Genomic DNA, 25155 nt, shown 5'->3' with positions numbered 1-25155 from the left:
AGAGCCCTGGAAGAGGGAAGGGGGGTGTCCGATGAAAGGGATGCCTTGTCTGAGAGATGGTGGTTGAATGACCCCGAGGAGTTGGGAGTGGCCGGTTGCCATCGGGGATGACAGTGCACTGGGCTGAGGGAAGAGCAGGAGCAAAGGCCCTGTGGCAGGAGCAGTCCTGGCATGGATGAGCTTTAGGTCTGTTTGCTGCGTGCGGGCCTGGCTGCCAGCAGTGTCCTTTGGTGTGAATGACCTCTTGCGTAAACTGAACGAGCTTGAGAGCGAGAGGACTCAGAACTTCTGAACCTATGCTGCCTCTCCCCGACCCCCCAGTTCCAGGAACGGGAGGAGCTCCACGGCCAGTAACTGCTCAGGAGGGCGGCCGAGGTGAACCTCGACACCGTCTGCTCCAACCCGCGTGCTCCCCTGTGCCTTAGGCACCCTGGCCAGACCGGCTTCGGGGAGCGGGGTGCCTGCCGGAAGTGACCGAATGCCCTTGGGCAGGGGGGCCTTTCGAGAAGGAGCACTGGCCATTGCAGGAAGCAGAGCACCACCCCCAGGAACCTCCCGCTCACGTCCGGGCACCAGGTGGAGCTCGCAGGGAGCCCCCCCCCCCCCCCCGCCGTTGATCTGAGAGCCCAGCTTGCACAGGCTTGGTAATCGCTCACCCGACAGCTTTGACTTCCCTCCCGGGCTCCCGGCCCAGGCCCAGGCCCCACTTCTCCACCCTTGAGCGGATGACACAGAGCTGGGCTTAGGGGAGAAGCGAGGGCTGGGGGCGCCCGGCCGGCTCAGTCCGTAGAGCGTGTGAGTGTCGATCTCGGTCGGGGCTGTGAGTTCGAGCCCCAAGTTGGGTGTGGAGGTTACTTACAAATAAAATCTTAAAAATAAATGAACAAGGGAGATCTAAACGTGAGCGGGTTGCCACCGCCGAGGGAGGAGCCCAGAACATACCCACCCGGGGCTGGGTGTGCAGAAAGAGCAGGTGCGTGTTGGTTCGGGGGGACCCCCTGGATCTCATGCTCAAAACCCACCTCTGCAAGGGCCCTAGAGCCCATCACTAGTGATTGGAGGGAACGCAGCGATGTGGACAGAGAACTGGTGTGGAGAGAAGAGCGGGGTCATGCACTGGCCGGGCCGAGACGTCCCCTGCCCGGGCCTGGTCCAGGGATGCAGGAGGCCGGGCCAATCTATCTGCAAGGCTCCTCGTGGCTCCAGCGGGTGGTGACTGTGTGGTTAAGTCCAAACTGATCTTCAGGGAAGGAAATTTGTAGGCGGGGTGCGGTCGGTTCAGATGGGGCCAGGGTGGGCTTGAAGCCCGTGCCAGGCCCGCTGAGGGCAGCTTCAAGGACAGTGAGGGCTCCGGCCCCAGGGTGCGGGGCAAACCCTGGGACAGAGGGCAGGGACTTCAGATCGACACAGAAGTGTCACTGCCCAGCCCGGCGGGCCTCCTGGGGATAGCGGGGGACTGCCGGTGGGTGTTCTTGGCCTGGGCGTGGCCCTTTAGGAGCAGACGCTTTAGGAGCGTGCAATGGGGACGAGGTGGGGTGCAGCAGGGAGAAGGCCTCCCCCTGCACAGATCCCCCAGAGCACCCAGCCACCCGCTGCCCTGAGGAGGGAGAAGTGGTTGGTGCTCCAGGAAATCCTCCCTGGCGCCCGGGAGAGGACCTCGCAATCCCATCCCTGCTTACATAACGTAACACAGCTGAGCCAGCCAAGTTCAAACTGGTGTTTTTGCTTTTGCTGAGGTGTGTTTACCTTGCCAAGGGAGGTCCTAGTTCATCGTTTCTTGACTCCTGAAGGCCTGCCCGAGGCCCCTCCCCCCAGCGGGGCTCACAGACCTGAAGTGGCCCCCCCATCGTCTGTGTCCAGCGGCTGGGGACACGGTCCCGCTGCAGCTAAGCCTCCCCCTCTGAGGCCTCACTGGAGGTGCTTGCATTTCGGGAACAAAAGGGCTCTTCTGTCTGAGGAGCTCAGGGATGTTCCAGAAGATTCCATAGGAGGAACAGGAGGTCAGGTCAGGAACAGGGGTTTCTGCTGCCTTTGGGGAGGCTGGGTAAACTGTGTTCAGGGGTCTTCTTGGGGCTTCTGAGCCGGTGGGCTCAAGAGAACGGCTTTGCCCGAGCTTCGTTTTTGTGAGTCTCTTTAAAACAGAAGGAACCAGCCCTCACTTGTCGGGGTTAGTCGGTGTTCGAAGAGCCTTCCCTCCCAGGGCTTCTCCCTGCCTCCTCACAGAAGGCCGTGGTGCCCAGACGGACCGTCCCCACCAGGGGCCCACGGGCGGCCTTCAGCCGGCTGTGTCCTGCCCCCAGAGCCCGGGAGGGCGCAGGAAACCGGTGACCAGGAACAGGAGGCCCAGGTGGGCCTGTGCCTTCCCTGAGGGCCACCACCCCGGGCAGCGGGGACTTGGCTTTTCCCTAGGGGACGGGCGCCCTTGGCCTCACTGAGTGGTGATCCTCCCGTGTGTTCCCCTTCTTGTCGGGACTGGACAGATGGGGCCTTCTGGAAAGTAAGAGAAGTGCTTTGGTTCCGGGACCAGGATCAGTCCGGTCAGTGACCAGCACAGCTCGGGGAAGTCTGAGTCTCTTACCAGGTTTTTGGGGGGTCGGGGGGGGGGTCAAACAGATGTACTTTCCGGCTTTCCAGGTTTTTTTTTTTTTTTGCCTGTGGGAGGACCTGCTTGCTAGGCCGCATTGTCTCCGCAGGAGCTGACGGGCCCTGCCACCAGGTGCGGGAGGGTGACCTCGTCCCCCTCACCCGGCTCCGGTCCCCGCCCTCCCACAGAGGCAGGGCTGTTTTGTCCACCAGGACCTTCGATGGAGTTCCAGAAGTCGTTTTTGGCTTCTGCGACTTTTATTCCTTTTTGCTGCCCAGACTTCGCCGCAAGCAAACTAACCCCAGGCCCAGAACATTCCCAGACACCGGACCCCGGGCCCGAGGGGCCGCCCTACGGGAAGCACAGAGGCCCTTTCGCTGCCGTCCAGACGGGAAGGCGGCTTAGGTTCCTCAGCCAGGGCCCAGCCAGCGGCGCTCTCTGGTTACACAGCCCTGAGGAGGCATCCTGAGCCCGGAGCACATTGGTCAAGGGCTGGCTGAGCTGGGGGGCCAGGGCGGCAGAGTGAGGTCAGCGCTGGGAAGGAGATCCGGGGTGCTCGGCCGGGCGCCACCTGGCCCGCTACCTTTATCCTCGGGAATCGGAGTCTTTTCTCTGCTCAGAGATGCCAAGTGCCGAAACCCCACGGAGCACAGCGCTCTTTCCGCGAGGCGGCGAGCTGTGGTCCGCTCGGGCTCCTTCTCTTGTCACTTAAAACCGATGGAAAACTGAGCCAGGAGACAGAACAGGGTCTCAAGTGACTCCCTGGGCGCGAGCCCCCAAGCCCCTCCTCGCATTGTTCAGCTTCAGGCCTGCGTGGAAGGCTGCGTAGACGAGCCTGGGGAGGGCTCGACTCGGGCCGGCCGAGTCCCCCCAGAGGTGCCGGGGGCCTCTAGCCCAGCCGGGTGGCCTCCCTCCTCCCACCGAGGCCCCTGCAGCAGGTGCTGGGCGTCCCTCGCTTTCTGCCTTCCGCCACCCTGGGCTTTGGGGCTCATGTTCCCCGGGTCCCGCCTGCTCTTTCCTCTACAGAGACCACCAAGCTTCCTGTCGTGGTCCCAGCAGCACATGTCTTCAGGGAAGGTTCCCTCGGCCTCCGCCCCCTCTCACCCACCTGTCGCGTTCTCGGGATTTAAGTGCAAAAGTGAATGCCCAGGGCGCCCGGGGGGCTCAGTCGGTTGGGCGTCCGACTTCGGCTCAGGTCATGATCTCATGCGTCGTGGGTTCGAGCCCCGCGTCAGGCTCCGTGCTGACAGCTGGGAGCCCGGAGCCTGCTTCGGATGCTGTCTCTCCTTCTCCCTCTGCCTCTCCCCTGCTGGCACTCTCTCTCTCAAAACTAAATATTAAAAAAAAAAAAAACCTTTTTTAGCGAGTGCCCGTGTGGGGGCACCACCCCTTGACCGAGGTAACTCCTTGAATCCCCAGCTCAGCAAGGCCTGGACAAGTGGGGCCACCAGCCTGAAGTCATGTGGCTGCCGAGTGGCAGGAGCACAATTGGAGGCCAGAGGTTGGTGCCTAAACACCGGCCGGCTGACCCCTGGCTCCCTGGACGCCCCTGTAACACCAGCAAAACGAGTCCTGTCTGTCTGTCTGTCTGTCCACTCAGGAGCAATTGGAGAGTCGGGTTGGGGGGCGAGGGGTCTGCCGGAGCGTCCCCTCCAAGGCAGCTGTATGTCCCTTCACTGCGGCCCAGAGCAGGGCCCCCCCCCACCAGGAAGCCTGCACCACCCCCACCCCACCCCCACCCTGTTTTTACTTCTCTATTATTCTGCTTTGTGGTTGCCTGCAAACTGCATTTTCCCTTCCCTAGGGGCTTGGCTCTGGGCTGTTCTTTCTCCCAGGGCTTGGCTCCCGGCCTGGAGGAGGTAAACAAGGCCCTTGTCGTGGGCAGGGGTGCAGGGCCCATCCCGCCTCACCCATCTTGAGTCCCCGTCCTCGTCTGGCCACTGGGGTTCCAGGGAAAAGGCTGTGGGGGCAGAGGGGGCGCGGTCCGGACGTCCTCTCCCCCTCCTCTCTCCCCTCTTCCCCCCATCCCTCCCCCTCCCCCCCTCCCCAGGCTTTCCCGCTCTGTCTGGGCCAGCTGCCACCAGACCCAACAGCGAGCAGGGATGGCGTCGGGGAGCCCCTGGGAGCCGTGCGTTGGCGGCAGGAGGGCGGGAGGCTCCCTGCCCCGCCGCCTTGGCAGTCCCGCCCTGGCTCCGACGGGAAACCATCTGCTTTTCCCTTTCCGCTGGATGTTCCTTTGCCTTCCTCCAGAGAGGTGTGGGGAAGGCGGCGCGGGGCCCGAGGAGGCACACACACCCCTACGCCCCACTTTCTGTCTGGCTCGCCTCCCCCGTTCTCGCCCTGCCCCGCAGTGTGCTGTCCAGACAGACCTCCCCCAGAAGGAGCCGAGGCCCTCGCTCTCATGTGAGTCTGAGTCACTGGCAGGAAACCCTCAGGAAGCAGGGCAGAGGGCAGAGGCCTCCTGTGCACAGAGCTGGGCCCTCCCGGCCTCTTTTCTCGAAGAAGAGCCCCGGATGCCCGGCCCCCACCCCGGCCAGTACAGGTGCGCTCAGAACTGGGCTTAGCTGGTCTGAGGGTTCTCGCACCTGCCTGGGTGTGAGGCCGGGGGAGGGGCGGGGGTCTTTGAGGACAGGCTGGCAGGACTCCCCACTAGTGTTCAGCAAGGTCCAGAGTCTGAGCCTCATCTTCTGGATCCCAAATCCTGATATCTGCCGGCCACCGGGCACCCTGGCTCTCCAGTCTTCCTTCAGGGGGAATTTGCCAGAACACCACCTCCCACCTACTCAGCCTTCTCCCTGCATCCCACGGCCCGTGTCTCAGAATAGTCTAAGAAGTAGATGATATATATAACTCCTCAAGGAGAATTCAGCCATCTTTCTGGGCACGAGCTCTGGAAATTTTCAACATTGTCAGTGAAAAATTTTTTATTTTGATTTATTTTTTGACGTTTATTTATTTTGAGAGAGAGCGCGGGCAGGTGCAGATGTGTGGCCAGGGGAGAGGCAGAGAGAGAGGGAGACAGAGAATCCCAAGCAGCCCCCACGCCGTCAGCACAGAGGACGCGGGGATCGAACTCACGAACCGCAAGATCGTGACCTGAGCTGAGATGAAGAGTTGAGACGCTCAAGCCACTGAGCCACCCAGGCGCCCCTCGAAGAATTTTTAAATTCATTCTTTCAGCAGAGATTTTCTGAGCATCCAATACGTGCCAGGTGCCGGGGACCAGCGGGGAGCCAGAGAAGACATGGCCTCTACCCTCGGGGAGCTTACTTCCGGGGTGCGGTGGGAGGGTGGGGGCGATATTGCCGCAGGACCTTGAACAGATGTGACCGTGACTCGAGCTAGGGGTGGGAGGCGCACAGAGCTGAACTAGGTCACGGGAGGCTGCCTGGAGGAGGGACGCTGCATTTGAAATCTGAAGGATGAGCAGGGGTTCAGGAGCTGAGGGGAGAGGGTGCTCCCCCACCGCAGGAGGGCGAGGAGGGGAGGGGTGGGCGGGTCAGAGAGCACAGGCCCTGAAGGGTTAACCAAGCATCTCGCTGTTGCAAGGACAGCAGGAAGCTGTCCCGGGGTTTACACCAGGGATGTGCAAGGTCAGGTTTGTATCTGCAGAAAGTCACTCTGGCCGCAGGGCATGCTGGGGGCGGGACAGGGAGGCAGAGCACGTGTGAGGGGACAGGACAGGGCCTTTGCTCTGCTCCAGGGGAGGCGGCCGTGCAGGTGGATTGAGATCGACTTTGGAACTTGCCGATTGATTGGCTCCACGGGGGTGGAACGAAGGAGGGGGTTTCAAAGACGTCGCCTGGGCTCTTGGCTTGCCATTCGGGGGGTGGGTAGTGCCCGTGACAGCGAGGGAACCCCGAAGGAGACAAATTCAGGGGCCCAAGGTCACGGTGCGATCGCAGATGCGCGAGGAGGGGATGTTGAGATGCTCACGAGCAGGGGAGGCGGCAGGGGGCTGTTGGGGTCTTGGTGGGAAACACGCACCTGTCTGTCTGTGCAGGGGTGACGGCGGGAGCCACGTTCGCGGAAAGGGTGGCCCCATTCGGACACAGGTTCTCTGGCGCCCCAGCCAGCTTCGTTGTTGACCCACTGGTTTCCGGAGGCCTGTGGGTTTCCAGATCGTCCTTTTTACAACCCCCCCCCCACGGGTCCTTGGCCGCTAGAAAGTCACCCAGCAGGATCCCAGCCACAGCTGCTCAATTGTTCTTGTGTGGAGAGGGCGTCTGACGCACTGTGGAAGTGGGGCCGCAGGAAGGCCATCGCCCTTCTGGTCTTTCCCCTTTAAAAAAAAAAAAAAAAAAAAAAAAAAAAAAAAACAACCATAAAATAATCCCTCTGCCGAAGGGGCACAGATTCGTTCTGTGACTCAGCCACAGCGCATTTCATCCCCAACTGGTGGCCAGTCTTACCCTTCTACGGAGAGAACAGGGAGACACCAGCTGCGGAGGCCACATTGTATGTAAACAGAGGTCAGTGTTCCGCAGAGAGAGGCCCCCTCCCTGCCCCCAGGGCTGGGGCGGGGCGGGCAGGGGGCCACTGGTGTTTTGCATTCTGACACCTGTCAGGAAGTTGATTCTCACTTAGAGAAGCAGCCTGAGGGGCGCCTGGGGGGCTCAATGGGTGGAGCCTGCAACTCTGGATCCCAGGGTCGTGAGGTCGAGCCCCACGTTGGTTACTTAAAAATAAAATCTGTAAGAACCGAAAGGACAATTTTGAAGGCTGAGCATTTGTTGTTGAGAGTTTGTCCACGGGGAACTGGATATATTATTTCCCCCGCTGACTTTTTTCAGTTAGTGAGGATGTTAAGGTTTATATAATAGAAAACTCAAAGCAGCAGTGGCTCAAACAATGTAGAAATGTGTTTCCCTGTCACCCAAAGGAAGTTTAGGAGTAAGTCGTCCCGCGGTTAGCAGGAACCCACTTTCCATCATTGTCCTGGTGCTGACCTCTTTCCTCAAGAAAACCTCATGGCCCCAAATGGCTACCAGAGTCCAGGCATCACACCTATGCCCCAGGAAGCGTGAAGGGGGAAGGGCAAAAGGTACGTGCTTCCCAGCCGAGTCCAGGCTCTTTCCAGTCTTCCACACACGGGCAGGATCCATGCACCGTTGTGCACGTTGTGCACTGCACAATCTTAGAGGATGCCACGCACGTCATCCTCTAGATGTATGTAGATCTACGTACAAGTGCTTTCTGGCAGATGGCAATGAGGCATCCTATGACAAGAGCAGCAGATTAGGTTAATTTTCTGGCAGCGTTTTGAAGAATGGGGTCTTTTCCTGATTCACACGGAGGTACTGTCTGGGCCACGAGCGGGGAGGAGGGGGGGCTCCACCCCAAATACACTTACAGCTCTTTGTCAGCACCTAATCGCTCCTTCAAATCCTCAGCTCGATGCTAAGCTGCAGGGAGCACCAGGAAATGCAGCGTTTAGCTGAGCTTTGCCAACAACGATTCCCTCCATTCGATTCCATCGCGAGGAAGGAAGGGGCGAATTTAGCCGCCAGGCTCAGCCACCCCGTGTCTCAACCCGAGGGCGCGTTTGCGGAGCGGCCGGAGTTAGGGTGCCGAGTTTTGAGGAACTTGCCCAGGCCCCCTTTTTCTCACACAGCCATGCCGTGCTCCCCTCCCCAAGTGCCCGTCCTCGCCTCGCTCCGGAGTGTTGGCTTGTAATTTACAGGAGGGCCATCCGAATGGCAAACCCGATTTCTGAGTTAAAACTGCCGGCTTCATCATGCAAAAGGAACCGCGTACAAAGGAGGTGAGGTAGAGACCCGTCTCGGCCGGCGCAGGTAGAAATGGAAAGAGTGCGCCCCGGAGGTCCCAAGTGTCCACACCTGTGTGGAACCCGGATGTAGATCCTAGAGGCTCCTTGCTTACACGGCGCACTGTCTCTCGGCCTCGTAAATCCCTGTTTATCCTTAAAACCTCTGCTCCGCTCCCCGCTCATCCGTGCAGCCTTTGTGGCCGACTTAACCACTGCTGCGTTTGCACGCTTCTCCTCGTCTGTGTAGACGGCTGTCATCACTTGTTCATCTGTCTGCCTGTCCTACCAGAGCATGAGCTCCTGCGGCACAGGGCTGTGACCCACCTCTTGTGCCTGCAAAGGGCCGGGCTCACGGTCACAGCCACGCAGTGACCGCCGAACCCGCCTGTGGTCCCACGAGCCAGTTTGCGTTTCCCCTCCCGGGGCCCCGATCCGAATCTCTTACCTGAAAAGAACGAGTGACTTCTGGTGCCTTCCAGACCGCATTCAACTTACAAGAGTTGACTTCGGCTTTTAGGACCAAGCCTCAAATGAGGTGTACATACGGTTTTGAAGCTTGTATTTTTGCCCCGAGCCTAACAGAAACACCGCCTTCGGTGAAACTCCGAGGCCGACGTTCCGTTTACCGGCGACGGGAAGCACCTGCCTGGCTTGACCTCCTGCGTTTAGAGCCGTTACCTTGCGGCAGTCAGGCTCCGAACCCTCAGATCTCGCCGAGTAAAGAGTCAGAACCCGGGCGGGGCGGGGGGCCGCAGTCAAGGGCCGGCGTGCAGGCTCGGAAGGCCCGTGACCACGGCCACCCCAGGCTCCCCACGGGGTGTCCCCGCGGCGGTGACCCCGTGCACCCCTGAGTTGTGTCCCGCACCTGCCCGAGCCTGGCTCCTCGGGTGTCTCTGGCCCAGGCGACACACGGGCCTGTGCCCCCTGCACACTGTCATCGCGGTGAGTGCCGGGCCGGGCCCCGCCACCAGAGGAAACTCCACGCTGCCGTCTCGTGGCCCTGACAGTGGCCTTCCTTTAGGAACGGTCTGCGGGACGTGCCGTTTTGTGTCTGGCCCGTTCGGTGCGGACTGTTGGGGGCCCCCCTGTGTGGACGGATGGCGTCAGGGACGTTTCTAGGTGTGGGGCTCCCCACCTACAGCTGCTCGGTGTGGCGCACCCTCGGGCACCTTCGGGCTGGGTCTGCGCCTCGGGGCGAATCGCGGAGTCCTCGCGTTTGTGAATGTCAAGTTCTAGTAGATTCCGCCAGTGCTCCAGAGAGGTGGTGGGAAAGTCTGCTGCTAGATGTTGACTTCTCCTAGCTTCTCTCTAGGAGTGACCACCACTACGGTTCCGACGGTGCCCTCCACGTGCCCTCGCCTCCTTAAAGGGAAATGTCTCACTTGAGTCTCCTGGTGGCAGGGCTGAGGCCTCCCCAGCCTCCCCGCCTCCCCGCGTCAAGCTGGGGTGATGGCCTCACTGTCTGTCATACACAAAAAATCACCAGATCGAACACTCTAAGTGGGCGAATTATATGGCCCGTGAATTATGCCTCGATAGAGCTGTTTTAAAAAAAAAGCTGAGGGCTCCTGGGGGACTCAGTGGGTTAAGGGTCCGCTCAGGGCATGATCTCAGGGGCGTGGAGCCTCCTTTAAAAAAATACCACCGGGGGGCGCCTGGATGGCTCAGTCGGTTAGGCGTCCGACTTCAGCTCAGGTCATGATCTCGCAGTCCGTGAGTTCGAGCCCCGCGTCAGGCTCTGGGCTGATGGCTCGGAGCCTGGAGCCTGCTTCCGATTCTGTGTCTCCCTCTCTCTCTGCCCCTACCCCGTTCATGCTCTGTCTCTCTCTGTCTCAAAAATAAATAAAAACATTAAAAAAATAAATAAAAATTAAAAAAATAAAAAAATACAGCTGAGCCGCGTGGCCGTGTTCGGGCCCCCAACACTCCCCGGGCCCAAACCGGGTGCGCCCGGCCCCTGATGGGCACCCTGGGGACAGGCCCCTCCCAGAGACAGCCAGGGGCGGAGCCTCAGAAGCCCAGCATTCCTGGGGGTGGGGGCGCGCGCGCACACGCACACACACACACACACACACACACACACGAGGGTGGAGAGAAGCTGCCAGAAGCATGGAGCAGAAGGCCCCTTAGAAAAGCAAGAGGCCTCAGAAGTGCAGCCCCAGCATCCAGGGCCGCGAGAGGCCACCCTGTGTTGGTATTTTCCCAATTCGGTGGATGAACGCCACAGCTCTTGTCTTTTTCCTGCTGGTTTCTGTTTCTTCCATGTGCTCAGACTCTTCTTTCACAAGTTCCCGCAGTAGGGGGCTGGGTGGGAGGGAGGGTGGGGGTCAGGGTCTCGGCCGGGGGTGGGGGTGGGGGGGGTCTCCGCACTGACGGGCCCTCCTCGCTCCTGCAGGAATCATGTGGCTGGAGATTCTCCTCGCCTCAGTGCTGGCCTTTGTCGTCTCCTGGTTTGTTTCCCGGGACAAGGAGGAAACGCTGCCACTAGAAGATGGGTGGTGGGGCCCCGGGGCGAGGCCCACGGCCCCAGAGGACGAGAGCATCCGCCCTTTCAAGGTGGAGACGTCAGACGAGGAGATCAAGGTGAGGCCCCTTCCCCAGGCTGGGCTGAGCCGAGGGGAGGGCGGGGACGCCTGGCTGTGTTCCCCGGGGAGGCTGGGAGTGGGGTGCCCTCCGCTGTTCTCACACCGGCCAAGGGCAGATCCTACAGAGACGTGCCCAGCCAGCCCCGTGCCCACCCCGTCCCCCTCTGCCCACCCGCCCCTCTGCTCCTCCCTCCCCTGCCCAGAGCCCAGCAGCACCAGGTGGGCAGGGGGTGCCAGCTGGCCCTGGGCGCGGGCATCACGGGTCACAGACAGCAGCTGCTCTCCCCTCCTCCGCGCCCTCCTGCCACCCTGGGGGTGCGTTTAGCCAGAGAAAGCGAGCAGGTTGTCATCAGGGCCTGGGCGGGGGTCCTGAGTGAGACGCAGGGCCGTGGTGACATCAGATGCTGGGGTCCAGAGAGGCCGCCGCAGGGCCAGCATTGGTGACGCACCTGCTCTGTGACAGCTGTTCGAGGCCCCATTCAGTCCCCGTAGGAGGCAGGACCGTCGTTCCCTCTGCACGTGCAGGAATTGAAGCTTTTTACCCAAGGTGACTGAGGGATGAGCAGGATTTGAACCCAGGTCCGTCAGCTCCAGAGCCCAGCCCCCACCCCGCACGCTGGAGTCAGCTGGGACGTGACCAGGGGGGTGTGCTGCCGTGGGAGCTGGGCCAGGAGGGTGACCCGGATGTCCCCTCCCGTTCTGAGCTCGTCGGAGCACGTGTGTGTGCAGGCACGGGCTGGGTGCTCAGAGAAGAGAGGGGCCCTCCCTCCAATAGCTCCTAGTCCCGTGGCTGAGAAAGGAAGGTGCACAGAGAAAACGTAGCTGAGAGATGAGCAGGGGGTACGTGCTTTCACAAGTGCCCAAGTCGTGAGATTTCCGAGGAGGAAAAGAGTACAGAGCAGAAACTGGGCTGCACCCAAGAGAAACCAGGCTGAGGATAACGCCTTTCGTGGGTTCCTAGACTTGGAGTCTAAAACGTCCAGAATCTGGGAGCCCGGGGTGCTATGGAGGACACCGAGAGGGCCCGGGCTGGTCCCCTGGCCTCGCCTGCTAGGTGCACACCTTCCTTCTCTCCCGGTCTGTCATTTTATCCCAGCCGAGTTACAGCGTATCGTTCAGTGCTGTGTACCCGCGTCCGCAAACCACAGCCCTGGGACAGATCTGTCTGCCCCCCCCGGGTTATACAGCCCCCGTGTTAAGAATAGCCTTTACATCTTTAAAATGGCTGAGGACATAACAAGAATAATGTCTCGTGACCCGTGAGAACCACCTGGCCTTCAGACGTCAGTGTCTGCGAATAAAGTTTTACGGGAACACAGCCGTGTGCATTGGTCCGCGCAGTGTCTGTGGCTGCGTCCACACTGCGAGGACAGAGTGGGCCAGCTGCAGCTGGAAAGGGCCTAGAACGTTCATAGTGCCTGGCCTCTTACAAAAAAGTGTGGCGGTCCCCACCAGAGGTCAGCCTAGGTCCGTTAAAGATGCATGTAGCGGTGATGCACTTAAAAACGAAGAGGAGATATACGGGTGACGTCGAGGGTGAAGGACACAGCTTTGGGAACAGCTGCGGTCATGGGAAACGAGGTGCCTTCTGGGGAAAGCGGACGACCCCGAGGGCACCTGTGGCGGACCCGGGGGACCTCACCCTCCCCGAGGGACTTGGCTTCGCCTCCCCTGTCACAGTATCTGGCCGCTGCGGGTCTGCTCGCCTTCTGGAAACAAACCTTCTGTGCTCTGCCCCACCCACCCCTCTCTCCCTGGGGTCCTGCATTTCGCTCCAGGACTTACACCGCAGGATCGACGGGACCCGTTTAACCCCACCTTTGGAGGACAGCCGCTTCCATTATGGCTTCAACTCCAACTACCTGAAGAAGATCCTCTCCTACTGGCGGAATGAATTTGACTGGAGGAAGCAGGTGGAGATGCTCAACAGGTACCCTCACTTCAAGACCAGGATCGAAGGTATGTTCCCCAGACGCCAGCGGGAGAGGGGTGTGTGTCTCAGGAGCGGCCTTGTAGCTTCCGGAGGGGACCCGGACCCAACTTAGGATCCAATTTCTGGTCCTTGGGGTGTATTTACAGGCTGACCTCACTGGGGCAAAAAGAATGCAGAGTCCCCACAAATCCAGTGGGCTTTAGAGCGAGGCAGGAAGACACGTCAGTAATTTGAAAGCCAGAGATACGCAGAATCTGGTCCGCCGCTCCGTGAGGGTTTGGAGTCCGTGACGCCGTGACTGCTCAAGGGCGCTCAGCCCGGCGGTCAAGGTCCTGAGAACGATTGCCCTCCCTGTCTGCGGCTCGAGACCTGGCGTCCTGCCGCTGTGGGACGCCGCTGTCCCTCGGCATCGCCTGGGAGGTCCCTTCCCGCCCAAAACTGTCTTGGCAAGGTGACCTCAAGATCATTTGGGTGAGGGAATAGTTTCCTGGGCAGAAAAGCATTTTCCCCAGTTCTGCTGAGAAGTAACTGACGCCCATCAGCGGGTAAGTGTGAGGCGTGGGGCATGATGGTTTGATTGACTTCTGCTCTAAAGTGATCGCCTGGGTTGGGGGGAGAGGGGGTGTGGGGGGGGTTCAGCTCACATCCAGCTTCTCCTGCAGAGACGATACAGGGAGAGAACAAACTCCTCTCCCCGTGTTGAGCTCTCAGGACTTACCCTGAACCTCCCTACATACCCACAGCAGTGCCAGGTCCCATCACCAGGCTGGACGGACGCCCCCAGGGCTCACCTTGACCTGGGGTGTGCACCTTCTGACCCCTCCCTCCAGCTCCCCCACCCCCAACCCTCCTCTCGTCTCTTTTTTCTACGATTTCGGCTTTCGTTTCGTTTTAGATCCCACACATAAATGAGATCACGCGGTATTTGTCTTTTTTCTGTCTCTGGCGTGTTTCACTTAGCGCAGTGCCTTCAAGGTCCACCCATGTTGTCATAAATGGTAAGGCTTCTTTGGAGCGCCTGGGTGGCTCGGTCGGTTGGGCGTCCGACTTCAGCTCAGGTCATGAGCTCACAGTCCGTGGGTTTGAGCCCCGCGTCGGGCTCTGTGCTGACAGCTTGGAGCCTGGAGCCTGTTTCGGATTCTGTGTCTCCCTCTTTCTCTGACCCTCCCCTGTTCATGCTCGTTCTCTGCCTCAAAAATAAATAAATGTTAAAAAAATTAAAAATAATAAAAATAAAAATAAATAAATGGTAAGGCTTCCTCATTTTTTTTAACTTTATTTATTTTATTTGCTTGAGAGGGAGAGAGAAAATCCCAAGCAGGCTCCATGCTGTCAGCACAGAGCCTGACTCAGGGCTCAAACTCATGAAACTCAAGGTCAGGACCTGAACCTGAAATCAAGAGTCAGACACTAACTCGCTGAGCCACCCAGGCGCCCCCAAGGCTTCTTCGTTTTTAAAGGCTGAATAGTATTCCATTTATATTTATAGAGAGAGACCACAACTTCGTTATCTGTTCATCTACTGATGGATACTTAGGTGGCTTCCTTGTCTCGACTACTGTAAATAACGCTGCAGTGAACGAGGGTGCATTATCATCATCATCATCATCATTATTTTTAGAGAGAGAGGGAACCTGCGAGTGAGGGAGAGGGGCAAAGGAGGAGAGAGAGAATCTCATGCAGACGCCATGCTCAGTGCAGAGCCCAACCCAGGGCTTGATCCCACGACCCTGGGATCGTGACCTGAGCCAAAATCGAGAGTCGAAATCTCAACTGACTGAGCGCCACCCAGGTGCCCCCGTTATCTTTTTATATATATTCCCAGAAACGGAATTAGTGGACCATATTTCACTTTTCAGTTTTTGAGGGATCTCCATACTGTTTTCTAGAATGGCTACACCAGTTTGCATTCCCACCAGCCAGCAGTGCACAAGGGTTCCCCTTTCTCCACATCCTCACCAACACTTGGTATCTCTTTTTGTCTTTAAAAAAAAAAAGCTTATTTATTTATTTTGAGAGAGAACAGGGGTGCCCCTTTTTTGATCATGGCCATTCGACAGGTGTGAAGTGGTATCTCAATGTGGTTTTAATTTGCATTTCCCTGATGATGAGTGATGGTGAGCATCTTTCGATGTGTCTGTTGGTTGTTGTCTGTCTTCTTTGGAGAAATGTCTATTCAGGTCCTTTGCCCATTGTTTTAATTGAGTTATTTGTTTTTCTACTATTGAGTCGTTAGGAGTTCTTTATGTATATTGGATACTAATCCCTTATCAAATGCATGGTCTGCAGTTAGTTTCTCCCATTCCCCAGATGGCCTTTTCGCTTTGTTGATGGTTTTCTTTGCTGTGCAGAAGCCTTTTAGTTGGATGTAGCCTCCAAGAAACTGTCATCAAGACCCACGTCAGAGAGCTCTGTGTCTGTTTCCTTCTGGAAGTTTCATGGTTTCAGGTCTTACATTTAAGTCTTTGATCCATTTTCAAGTTCATCTTTGTGAGTGGTGTGAGGTAGGGGTCCAGTCTCATTATTTTCCATGTGACCATCCAGTTATCTCAGCGCCATTTACTGAAGAGACCGTCTCCTCTCCATCGAGTGTTCTTGGCTCCCTTGTCAAAGCTTAGTTGACTGCATATGCCCAGGTTTATTGTGATTCTGTTCCGTTCATCTGTTGGAAACACTTATTTTAACCCCAGAACGATTGATTAATTGATTGATTGATTTAGAATGCTTGTTTACTTATGTTGAGAGAAGGAGAGAGCAAGCAGGGGAGCGGCAGAAAGAGAGGAAGAGAGAATCCCAAGCAGGCTCCACACTCAGTGGGGATCCTGACATGGAGCTCTAACCCATGAACCGTGAGATCATGACCTGAGCCAAAATCAAGAGTCAGACACTCAGTTGACTGAGCCCCCCAGGGACTCCTTGGAACAATTTCAAATTTACAGAAAAATAGGACGGTACGGGAAGTTCCCCTGTACCCACTCCCAGTTTCCCCTTACTGTTAACCTTAGTCTGGTACATTTGTTACAAGGAATGAACCAATACTGATATGTTAATACCTCCACTAAAGTCCATACTTTATTCAGATTCCCTTAGTGTTAAAAACATCTTTACTTTTTAAAAAAATTTTATGTTAATTTATTTTGGGGTGGGGAGGGGCAGAGAGAGAGGGAGACACAGAATCCAAAGCAGGCTCCAGGCTCCGGGCTGTCAGCACAGAGCCCGGCACGGGGCTTGAACTCATGGACCGCGAGATCATAACCTGAGCCGAAGTCGGATACTCAACCGACTGAGCCACCCAGGTGCCTCAAAAACATCTTTATTTTTTAAATTCTATGGTTGTGGGGCACCTGGGTGGCTCAGTCGGTTGGGCGTCCAGCTTCGGCTCAGGTCATGATCTCACGGTCTGTGGGTTCGAGCCCCGCATCGGGCTCTGTGCTGACACCTCAGAGCCTGGAGCCTGCTTCGGATTCTGCGTCTCCCTCTCTCTCTGCCCCTCCCCGCTCATGCTCTGTCCCTTTGTCTCTCAAAAATAAACATTAAAAAATAATAATAATAGGGGCGCCTGGGTGGCTCAGTCGGTTAAGCGTCCGACTTCAGCTCAGGTCACGATCTCACGGTCTGTGAGTTTGAGCCCCACGTCGGGCTCTGGGCTGATGGCTCAGAGCCTGGATCCTGCTTCCGGTTCTGTGTCTCCCTCTCTCCCTGCCCCTCCCCCGTTCATGCTCTGTCTCTGTCTTAAAAATAAATAAACATTAAAAAAAAATTTTTTTTAATAATAATAATAAAATAAAGACTGAACAACACAGTGTCCACAGACAATGGGATATGGCTCAGATTTCCTCAGTCTTCACCTAATGTTGTATTTCTTTCCCGGGACCCCATCCCGGACACCCCATTACGCTTTGTTTCCATGTCTCCCTAGGCTCCTCTGGACTGTGACAGTGCAGACTTTTTACAAAAGGCTCACAGATCCTAACTTGCCTTGAGCAAAAATAGAAGCCTATGTACATTCTATTTTGGAACGTGGTTTTCCACTTGACAACACATCCCGGGGTCCTTCCGCGTTGCTGAATGCACTCCTATTCGGGGGCGCCTGGGTGGCTCAGTCGGTTAAGCGGCCCACTTCGGCTCAGGTCACGATCTCGCAGTCCGTGAGTTCGAGCCCCACGTCGGGCTCTGTGCTGACAGCTCAGAGCCTGGAGCCTGTTTCGGATTCTGTGTTTCCCTCTCTCTGACCCTCCCCCGTTCATGCTCTGTCTCTCTCTGTCTCAAAAATAAATAAACGTTTAAAAAAAATTTTTTTTTTAAAATAAAAAAAATGAATGCACTCCTATTCATAGGAGACCTTACCTCCTTTGGAACATACTGCACGGCGTGCGGTTATTTCGAATTCAGATTGTCACCTTTTCATCTGAGTGTAAAGTTAGGGAACACCCACTCATTCGCGCCCGTGCTGGCGTGCGCACGGCGGTCCTTGGAAGCTGTCCCCCGGGAGGGGACTGGTGGCTGGGGGAAGGGCCGAGGCCAAGGCTGACTGTTCACTGTTCCCTTGTATCCTTTTTGAATTTTAAATATTTGAATTTTATTTTCTTGCTTTTTATGTTTATTTTAGTTTTGAGAGAGACAGAGCACGAGCAGGGGAGGGACAAAGAGAGAGGGAGACCCAGAATCCAAAGCAGGCTCCAGGCTCCGATCTGTCAGCACAGAGCCGGACGTGGGGCTCGAGCCCACAGACGGCAAGATCATGACCTGAGCCGAAGTCAGACGCTTAACTGACTGAGCCGCCCCAGCGCCCCTAAATGTTTGAATTTTAAAAGCGAAGGGGTGCCTGGGCAGCTCAGTGGGTTGAGTGTTCAACTCTAGGTCACGATCTCACGGTTTGTGGGTTCGAGCCCCGAGTCGGGCTCTGTGCTGACGACGCAGAGCCTGCTTGGGATTCTCTCTCTCCCTCTCCCTGTCTCTCCCCTGCTCACACGTGCTATCTCTCAAAAATAAATAAATGAACTTGAAAAAAAAAAATGAAGACAGACGTTAAAAATCAAAGAGGAAGCCCTCCTTGTTTCCCGGCAGGTCTGTGGAGCCCCAGGCACCCCAGACCCAGGCTGCGGGCTCAGAACCCAGGAGCAGAGCTGGGCCCGGGCCTGACGGGTGGCGAGGGGCCTGGAGGGGGGTGTCCTGGCCCAGCGCCCGCCGGGAAAGAGGCTGGAGGCGAAGGGACAAGGGCCCTGAACCTCGGCCTCCCTGTGATCAGCAATGCCGTTGTCTCTGAAGGCCCTGCCTCACCCCCCGAGGGAGGCCCAGGCCTCCTTGCAGAACAGGGAAGCCGGCACAGAGGCTGGAGCCCGGGGATAGGGGCAGAGAGGACCCCAGAAAGTTCGGGGCGTGAGGGTCAAGGACGGCAGGCGATGGAGAGGAGGGAGGCCCTCTGGGATCACCCGGGCCGGGGAGCCAGGGGAAGACTCTCGAAGGCTCGCTGGGCCCGGGCCAGGCCACCAGCGCGGGGACGAGGCCCACGGCACCTGGGTGCAGCCACAGCAGGCCGCTGTCCGGACGACTCAGTGTTTCGTGCTGTGACGTCCTGGGGAACCCCGAGGCGGTCCTGGGGTCAGGCGGTTTCCGGGAAGGGAACAGCCCTTTAATAGCTCTCGCCTCTGGGTTTTTAAACATCCAGGCACCCCTTAACTTTTTTTTTTAAGTTCATTTATTCATTTTGAGAAAGAAAGAGTGTGAGCAGGAGAGGGGCAGGGAGAGGGAGACGCATAGAGATGACTTACAAAAATAAAATCTTGGGGCGCCTGGGTGGCTCAGTCGGTCGAGCGTCCGACTTCGGCTCAGGTCACGATCTCGCGGTCCGTGAGCTCGAGCCCCGCGTCGGGCTCTGTGCTGACGGCTCGGAGCCTGGAACCGGGTTCGGATTCTGTGTCTCCCTCCCTCCCTGCCCCTCCCAGGCTCGCACGCTGTCTCTGCCTCTCAAAAACAAATAAACATTAAAAAAATAAAGACAATATCTCCGATGCCTGCCGGCCTGACTGTGCTCGTCTCCCCAGGGCTGGACATCCACTTCGTCCATGTGAGGCCGCCCCAGCTGCCGCCCGGCCGCACCCCCAAGCCCCTGCTGATGGTACACGGCTGGCCCGGCTCCTTCTACGAGTTTTATAAGATCATCCCCCTCCTGACTGACCCTGCGAACCACGGCCTGAGCGAGGAGCACGTGTTCGAAGTCATCTGCCCTTCCGTTCCTGGCTACGCCTTCTCGGAGGCAGCCTCCAAAAAGGGTATGGGGGCTGCGGGGGGCGGTGTGGACCGGGCCTGCCCGCCAGGCGGGGAGCCAGCACACCCTCTCGGGCTCTGAGGCGGGCGAGGGGCGGTGGTGACCGACGCTGGCCCCGGGGCCCCGACTCCCGTGCCCTCGGGAGCTCCCCGCATCTGGGCCCCGGGCTGTCCCGGGCCAGCGAGGCTGACCGAGCCCCACAGGAGCACACTGGTGGCTGGCCTGAGCCCGTCGCGCCCTCGCTGCTTGGCTGTCCCCTCGCTGTCCCTCCCTGCCACGCGGACACCAGGCTCGCTCCCTGCGGGGCACTGGCCGCGGCCTCGCCACCACCGTTGGGCCCCGGGACGCCTCCTCCCCTCCTGTGAGCTGCTGTCACCCTAGCGGGGGGGGCGAGAGGGGTGTGAGGAATTTCACAGGAGCCCAAGAGGACCCCACAAGTGACTTCCTGTGACTCTGTTCTCCTTCCCTCCCAACCAGGCTTGAATTCAGTGGCCACCGCCAGGATCTTTTACAAACTGATGCTGCAGCTGGGCTTCCGGGAGTTCTACATTCAGGGCGGGGACTGGGGGGCCCTGATCTGCACCCACATGGCCCAGATGGTGCCCAGGTGAGTGTGCGTGTGCACAGCCCCCGCGAGGTCACTGTGTGCGCGGGGGCGGCAGGATCTGCCTGCGGGGGTCCACCGGGCGGGGTGTCTGTGGGCCCAGGGGGAGAGGACGGAGGGGCCCCTGTCACCCAGCCGCGCCCAGAGCTCTTTGGTGTGGATCCTCTCCGTTCGGTATCACACGGGGTTGGTGACGCTGGGCCAGGTGCCCAGACAGAGAGGGACAGATAGAGGAGGGGAACGTCAGAGTGGACCCTTCTGGTGGCCTGAGCCTTGGGAGAAGCCAGAACTTTCTGGAAACTCTGTATTTCCCCCTCCCCAACGCCTCCCTCCTCCTGCCGGCCTCCCCCCACCCTTGCCCTGGCCCTGGCCCTGACGCCAGCCTCACCGGGGCCCGCTCTCCGCCCTCACAGCCATGTGAAAGGCCTGCACTTGAACATGGTTTTCATTTTAAATGGCCGCATCCTGACCCTCTTCCTGGTTCGGCATTGCCCGAGGCTCTTCGGTTTCACCCAGAGGGATATGGAGCTGATGTTGCCCTTCAAGGAGAAGATTTTCTACAGACCGCTGCGGGAGAGCGGCTACATGCACATCCAGAGCACCAAGCCCGACACCGTGGGTGAGCCGGCGCTCGGGACACGGCGGCCAGGGCGGGGGTCACTCCCCTTCCATCCAGCCGGGCGCTGTGGGGGGGGGGGTGGGGGGGGGAGCTCACCCGCCCCAGAAGCCGCGCTCCAGGGATGCACACCTCCTGGGAGGGACCTGAGCTCTTTCTTAGGCTGCGTGTCTCCGCTGAGGTCATTTGAGGTCAATTGTCCCAGACGACAGCTTGAGCTGAATGCCGTGTGCACTGGCTTTGACCCCTGACCCCTGGACTCTATGAGCCTGCACGGAGCAGGAAGCCCGGGGGCCCGGCAGCCCCAGGACCGTGGGGGGTGGAGGGGGTCGTGTCCATTTGTAACAGATCCCCTATTTTGGACGTTCAGGCTGCTTCTTACTTTTTACTGATCAGAGCGTATAAACCAAAAGCCCCACCTTTTCTTTTTAAATGTTTATTTATCGTGAGAAAGAGTGAGCAGGGGAAGGGCAGAGAGAGGGGGAGACAGATTCCTAAGCAGGCTCTGCACCATCACACAGCCTGATGTGGGGCTTGAACCCGCAAACCACGAGATCATGACCTGAGAAGTCAAGTCGGACGCTTTAACCGACTGAGCCACCCAGGCGCCCCAACCCCACCTTTTTTTTTTTTTTTTAGTTAGTTTATTCATTTATTTTAATGTTTATTTTTGAGAGGGGAGGGGCAGAGAGCGAAAGAGGGAGAGAGAGCGAATCCCGAGCCGGCTCCGCGGTGTTCGCACAGAGCCTGAGGCGGGGCTCAAACTCACAAACCCTGAGATCATGACCCGGGCTAAGATCAAGAGTCTGACGCTTGACCAGCTGAGCCACCCAGGCGCCCCCGGGTCTATTTACGTATGCAGGTAATCTCTACACCCAAAAGGGGCTCCAGCTCACGACCCCGAAATCCAGAGTCGCACGTTCCACCAAATGAGCCGACCGGGTGCCTCTGAGACCCCACCTTTTAAAAAACAGCATTCATACAGATCTCGCTTGTGGACCTCCCCGAACACAGGACGCTGCCCGCGTAGTGGGTGGGCCCCCAAGAAGCCGTGAGGGTGTCCCCCTTTTACTCAGATCAGGATTCCAAGGCCAAGGGTTAAGTAGACGGGGTGCAGAGCACCCCAAGAGTTAGGGCAGAGCCGTGCTCCGACCTGGGCGCCGCCCTGTGGGGCCCGCAGCAACCCGTGTCCTGACGGCCAGCTCGCGGGTCCCAGGCCTCTGTCACTCCCCGCCTCTCCCCTCGCCAGGCTGCGCTCTGAACGACTCACACAATCGACAAATCTGTAGTGGACGGATGAGCTCTGAGAGACCGTCCAGAGAAAGGAGGCCTTGCCTTGTCTGAGGGGCGGGGCGGAAATGACTGGGAGAATCTACTGGACTTGGGCTTTGAGGGATGAGGAGTTTGCCGGCGGACAGGGTGGAAGAAGGGAATTTAGGCGAAGAGAAAACACCAGGTGCTCCTGGAAAGGCTGGCTCGGCAGAGGCCAGGGCAGAGGGCAGGGACGCAGGGGCCGGGCCATGAACCCGTGCACAGCCCTCACCTTGGGATCTGTTCCCCATCCCACATTGGAGAGGACCCCGGGGGGATGGGCTTCCACCAGGAGCTCCTAGGCAGGGCTGGCCCTGTTCCTTGCCCAACAGTACCTGCAGCCAGGTGAGGATCCCCACCAGACCGCCCCCCCCCCCGGGCTGACCACCCACTGTAGCTGCTGCCTGGCCCCCGGGGGCACCAGAGCCTGGAGCAGGGGGCAGGCGCCATCAGCTCTGTGTTCTAGAAAGATCACTGCGGTAGGCCGGAGACGGGTGTGGTGGTAGTTTCCAAGCCGGGACCGGAGCCGAGGGAATACGGGAGCCCTTAGCCACCTCGCTGAAAGCCCAGTTCACAGGGTTTGAGAGCCGATTCTAACCATTCTGTTCCCATCAACTGCTCTCCATTTGGAGGTTCCCTTGTCTCTGTTCCCGCTCCGGGCCGCTGTTGCTGGAGACTAAGAATGTGGAAACGAAGATTCCTGATGAACGTGTTCATCATTCTGGAGAAGCCTCTTTTCTCCCAAATCCTTCGTATTTTCATATTAATGTTAATGCTCTCCCTTCCCCCGTCACTATCTCAAGCTGCACCGGTGGGGAGCAGGGCAGGGGTGAATCGTGGTGCCGAGGACAAAAGCATATTTGGCCGACGGCCTCCCAAGAGCCGACACAAACAAGTAAATTCGGCAAATTGGCTTCGGTTCGTCAAAGTCACTGCCCTGGAGGCGGAGAGCTGGGCAGGCGCAGTGACGCTGCGGGGCCTCCCCCCGCGAGGGGGGCAAGCAGGGCGTCGTGGGGTCGGTGTGAGGGAGGTGGCAGGGGGGGCGGAGGAGGGGTGCCTCGAAGTATGCATGTGCGCATGCACTTGCATCCGTGAGCGTGTGTCCGAGAGGGGCTGGGCACAGAGCACACTTCTGTCCCGGACGTGCTGGGTGCCAGGTGCCCACTGGGGAACAGGACTGACATCTGAGCCTGGGGAGGGGTCCAATGGGAGGAAATGACCCTCTCTGTGCTCGGGGAAATTAGCAGTTGGCATCAGTGCAGGTGGGGCAGCATCGGGGGGTGCTGGGGGGACCCCTGGCTTACTGGCTGCTTACTGGGAGGGGGACGGAGGGAGGTCTGGGAAGACAGAACATAGTGAGAAGGGCGAGTGTGGATGGAGAGTTGCAGCGTCGGTGGGGGGGGGTTGCCGAGGCATGGGGGATGGGTGGGGCAGGGGAGGGGAGGCAGAAGGCAGGCCCGGGTGGCATCGGACGGCAGACCGTGGGCAGGGGAGGGAGACTTGGAGGCGGATGGAGGGATCGGGCCCCCCGACAAGGAAGCTTAGATCTCCTAAGCCCCCAGGACTGGAATGGAGCAGGGAAGGCCCGAGGGGAGCTCTGTGCAGACTTGGGTTCCCTCAGGGAGGCTGGCGGGGTGGGGGCTGTGGGTGGCACGTGGCCATCGGGACGCACCGAGGGTTGGGACCCGTCCCCAGAGCTGGAGTCCCCTGGGGTCTGCGCACCAGCAGGTGGGTCTGGGTGGCCGAGGGCACTGGCAGGGCGTTGTGGGAATGAGAGGGGACAGGGTGGGAAGCTGGCGGGTCTGTGCGCAGTGGATGTGGGGTTTCTAGGGTCAAGAGGACCAAATGGCTCTTTCCTCCCCAAGGGTGGAGCCCCGCAGCCTGGGTGGGGTCCCCCTGCTCAGCAGTCCCAGCCTGAGTGTGTGTGTGTTGGGGGGGGTCTGCACAGGGCCCCATGACTCCTAGGGTGACTCACTTGGCGGGAAGCTTGTGGGTAATGCCAGGCGCGTCCAGGGGCTCCAAACGCTGCCTGGAAACCCCGTCCTGCCCAGGCCCCGGCAGGGGCGAGCCCACCTGGGGATGGTCCTCGAGGGCCAGAGGTGGGCAGCCACCTCCAGGCACCCGGTGGTGACCAGCCCAAAGCCTCTGGGTTCGGTTGTCCTCACCTGCTGTTTCCTGCCCAGGTGGGACCGCTCTGGGGGTGGTCGGGGGTGCGGGCGGCCGTGAGGGCCAGCGGAACCTGCCTCATGCACGGTCCGCATGCCGCGTCACCTGCCATCATGGTGGCTGGTGACCCTGGGCGGAGCCTGCCTGTGCCCCGGTCGCAGTGATGTCTGAGGGGGGGGAAAGCAGGCAGGCCTGGAGGCTGCCCTCTGGTGCACCCGGGGCTCAGCGGCCGTCTGGTTCTGCTTCCGCAGAAAGTTCTCCCTGGACGACCTGCTGACCAACGTCATGCTCTACTGGACAACTGGCGCCATCACCTCCTCCCAGCGCTTCTACAAGGAGAACAGGGGGCAGCTCTTCAAGCAGGATCGGTAAGCCTGGCCCAGCCCAGAGGCCTCCAGGGCAGGGAGCCGCAAGACAAGCCGGCCTTGAACCCGAGGGCAGACGCCCAGCCTGAGAACGAATTTGTGGGCAGGCCGGAGGTGCTGGGAGAAATCTTGTGCGTCTAGAGTTAGCTCAGGAAGGGAACGCGGGGCCGGCCCGCTGTGCCACCCCTGCTTCCGGGGCCCCTTGGACCTTCACACGGAGACCCTCAGGTGGCAGCGGAGGGACAGGGGACACCTGTCCCACCTGGCCCTGTTCCCCAACCTGGCCAGCCCTTCCAGAAAGGCCCTGGGTGGGTTGGAGTTGAGGGCGCGGTCACAACCCTGGCTCTGACCTCCTGTCCCCTCCGCCCCGTCCCTGAGCCCCCGCTGTGGGGACAGAAGGGGACCAGGATGCGACGTTGCCTCTCAGGGGATCTCTGTCCCTTCCAGGGTCAAGGTGTCGGTGCCCACCGGCCTGGCCGCCTTCCCGTGTGAGCTGATGCACGTACCGGAGAGGTGGGTGAAGGGCAAGTACCCGAGGCTCGTGTCCTACTCCTACATGCCCCGCGGGGGCCACTTTGCCGCCCTCGAGGAGCCGGAGCTGCTGGCCCAGGACATCCGCAAGTTCGTGGGGCTGGTTGAGCTGCCCTGATGCCACGGGGGTGGCCCCCGGGGCCGAGTCTCCCTCCCCATCAGCCACCCCCTCCCAGTGCGGCCCCCCCATCCCCCTCCCTCTCCCTCCCCCCCCCACCCCCCCGGCTTCTCTTGGCGAAGGTGTATCCCCACCCCCGCCCCCTCCCCTGCCCGTCCTGGGCCCCAAGCGCGCTGCACGCACCCTCCCACACGCAGGTGGATGCCGATAAATGATTTTAGTCCTCAGAGCGGCTGGAACCAGGTGACCTCTGCTTGTCCCGGCCCCACATAGGGTCCCCTCCCAGGAGAGCTGGCAGGCATAC

The 25155-nt window shown here is 59.2% G+C and overlaps 1 protein-coding gene across 1 annotated transcript; it reads left to right on the top strand.

Moving 5' to 3' along the window:
- The first annotated feature begins 648 nt into the window (after window positions 1-648).
- Window positions 649-24939, top strand: LOC131495926 (epoxide hydrolase 1-like). Its single transcript, XM_058701105.1, has 9 exons — window positions 649-973; window positions 10750-10937; window positions 12718-12898; window positions 18917-19144; window positions 19618-19747; window positions 20158-20400; window positions 23060-23083; window positions 24089-24205; window positions 24650-24939. The coding sequence occupies exons 1-9, from the start codon at window positions 880-882 to the stop codon at window positions 24849-24851; spliced, it is 1407 nt and encodes a 468-aa protein (XP_058557088.1). The 5' UTR covers window positions 649-879; the 3' UTR covers window positions 24852-24939.
- The last annotated feature ends 216 nt before the right edge of the window (window positions 24940-25155 follow it).

The sequence above is a fragment of the Neofelis nebulosa genome, chromosome 15 (genome assembly GCF_028018385.1).
Source record: "Neofelis nebulosa isolate mNeoNeb1 chromosome 15, mNeoNeb1.pri, whole genome shotgun sequence".
NCBI classification, from domain to species: domain Eukaryota; kingdom Metazoa; phylum Chordata; class Mammalia; order Carnivora; family Felidae; genus Neofelis; species Neofelis nebulosa.
The sequence above is the reverse complement of the archived record's forward strand: the minus strand, read 5'-3'. Positions and strand labels throughout refer to the sequence as shown.

Bases quoted from the DNA above. Each gene is read 5' to 3' on its own strand.
- LOC131495926 (XM_058701105.1), top strand. From the start codon at position 880: ATGAACAAGGGAGATCTAAACGTGAGCGGGTTGCCACCGCCGAGGGAG. The intron at 19,145-19,617 runs GTATGGGGGCTG...CCTCCCAACCAG, and splicing joins GGAGGCAGCCTCCAAAAAGG to GCTTGAATTCAGTGGCCACC. The intron at 20,401-23,059 runs GTCACTCCCCTT...GGAGAGTTGCAG, and splicing joins ACACGGCGGCCAGGGCGGGG to CGTCGGTGGGGGGGGGTTGC.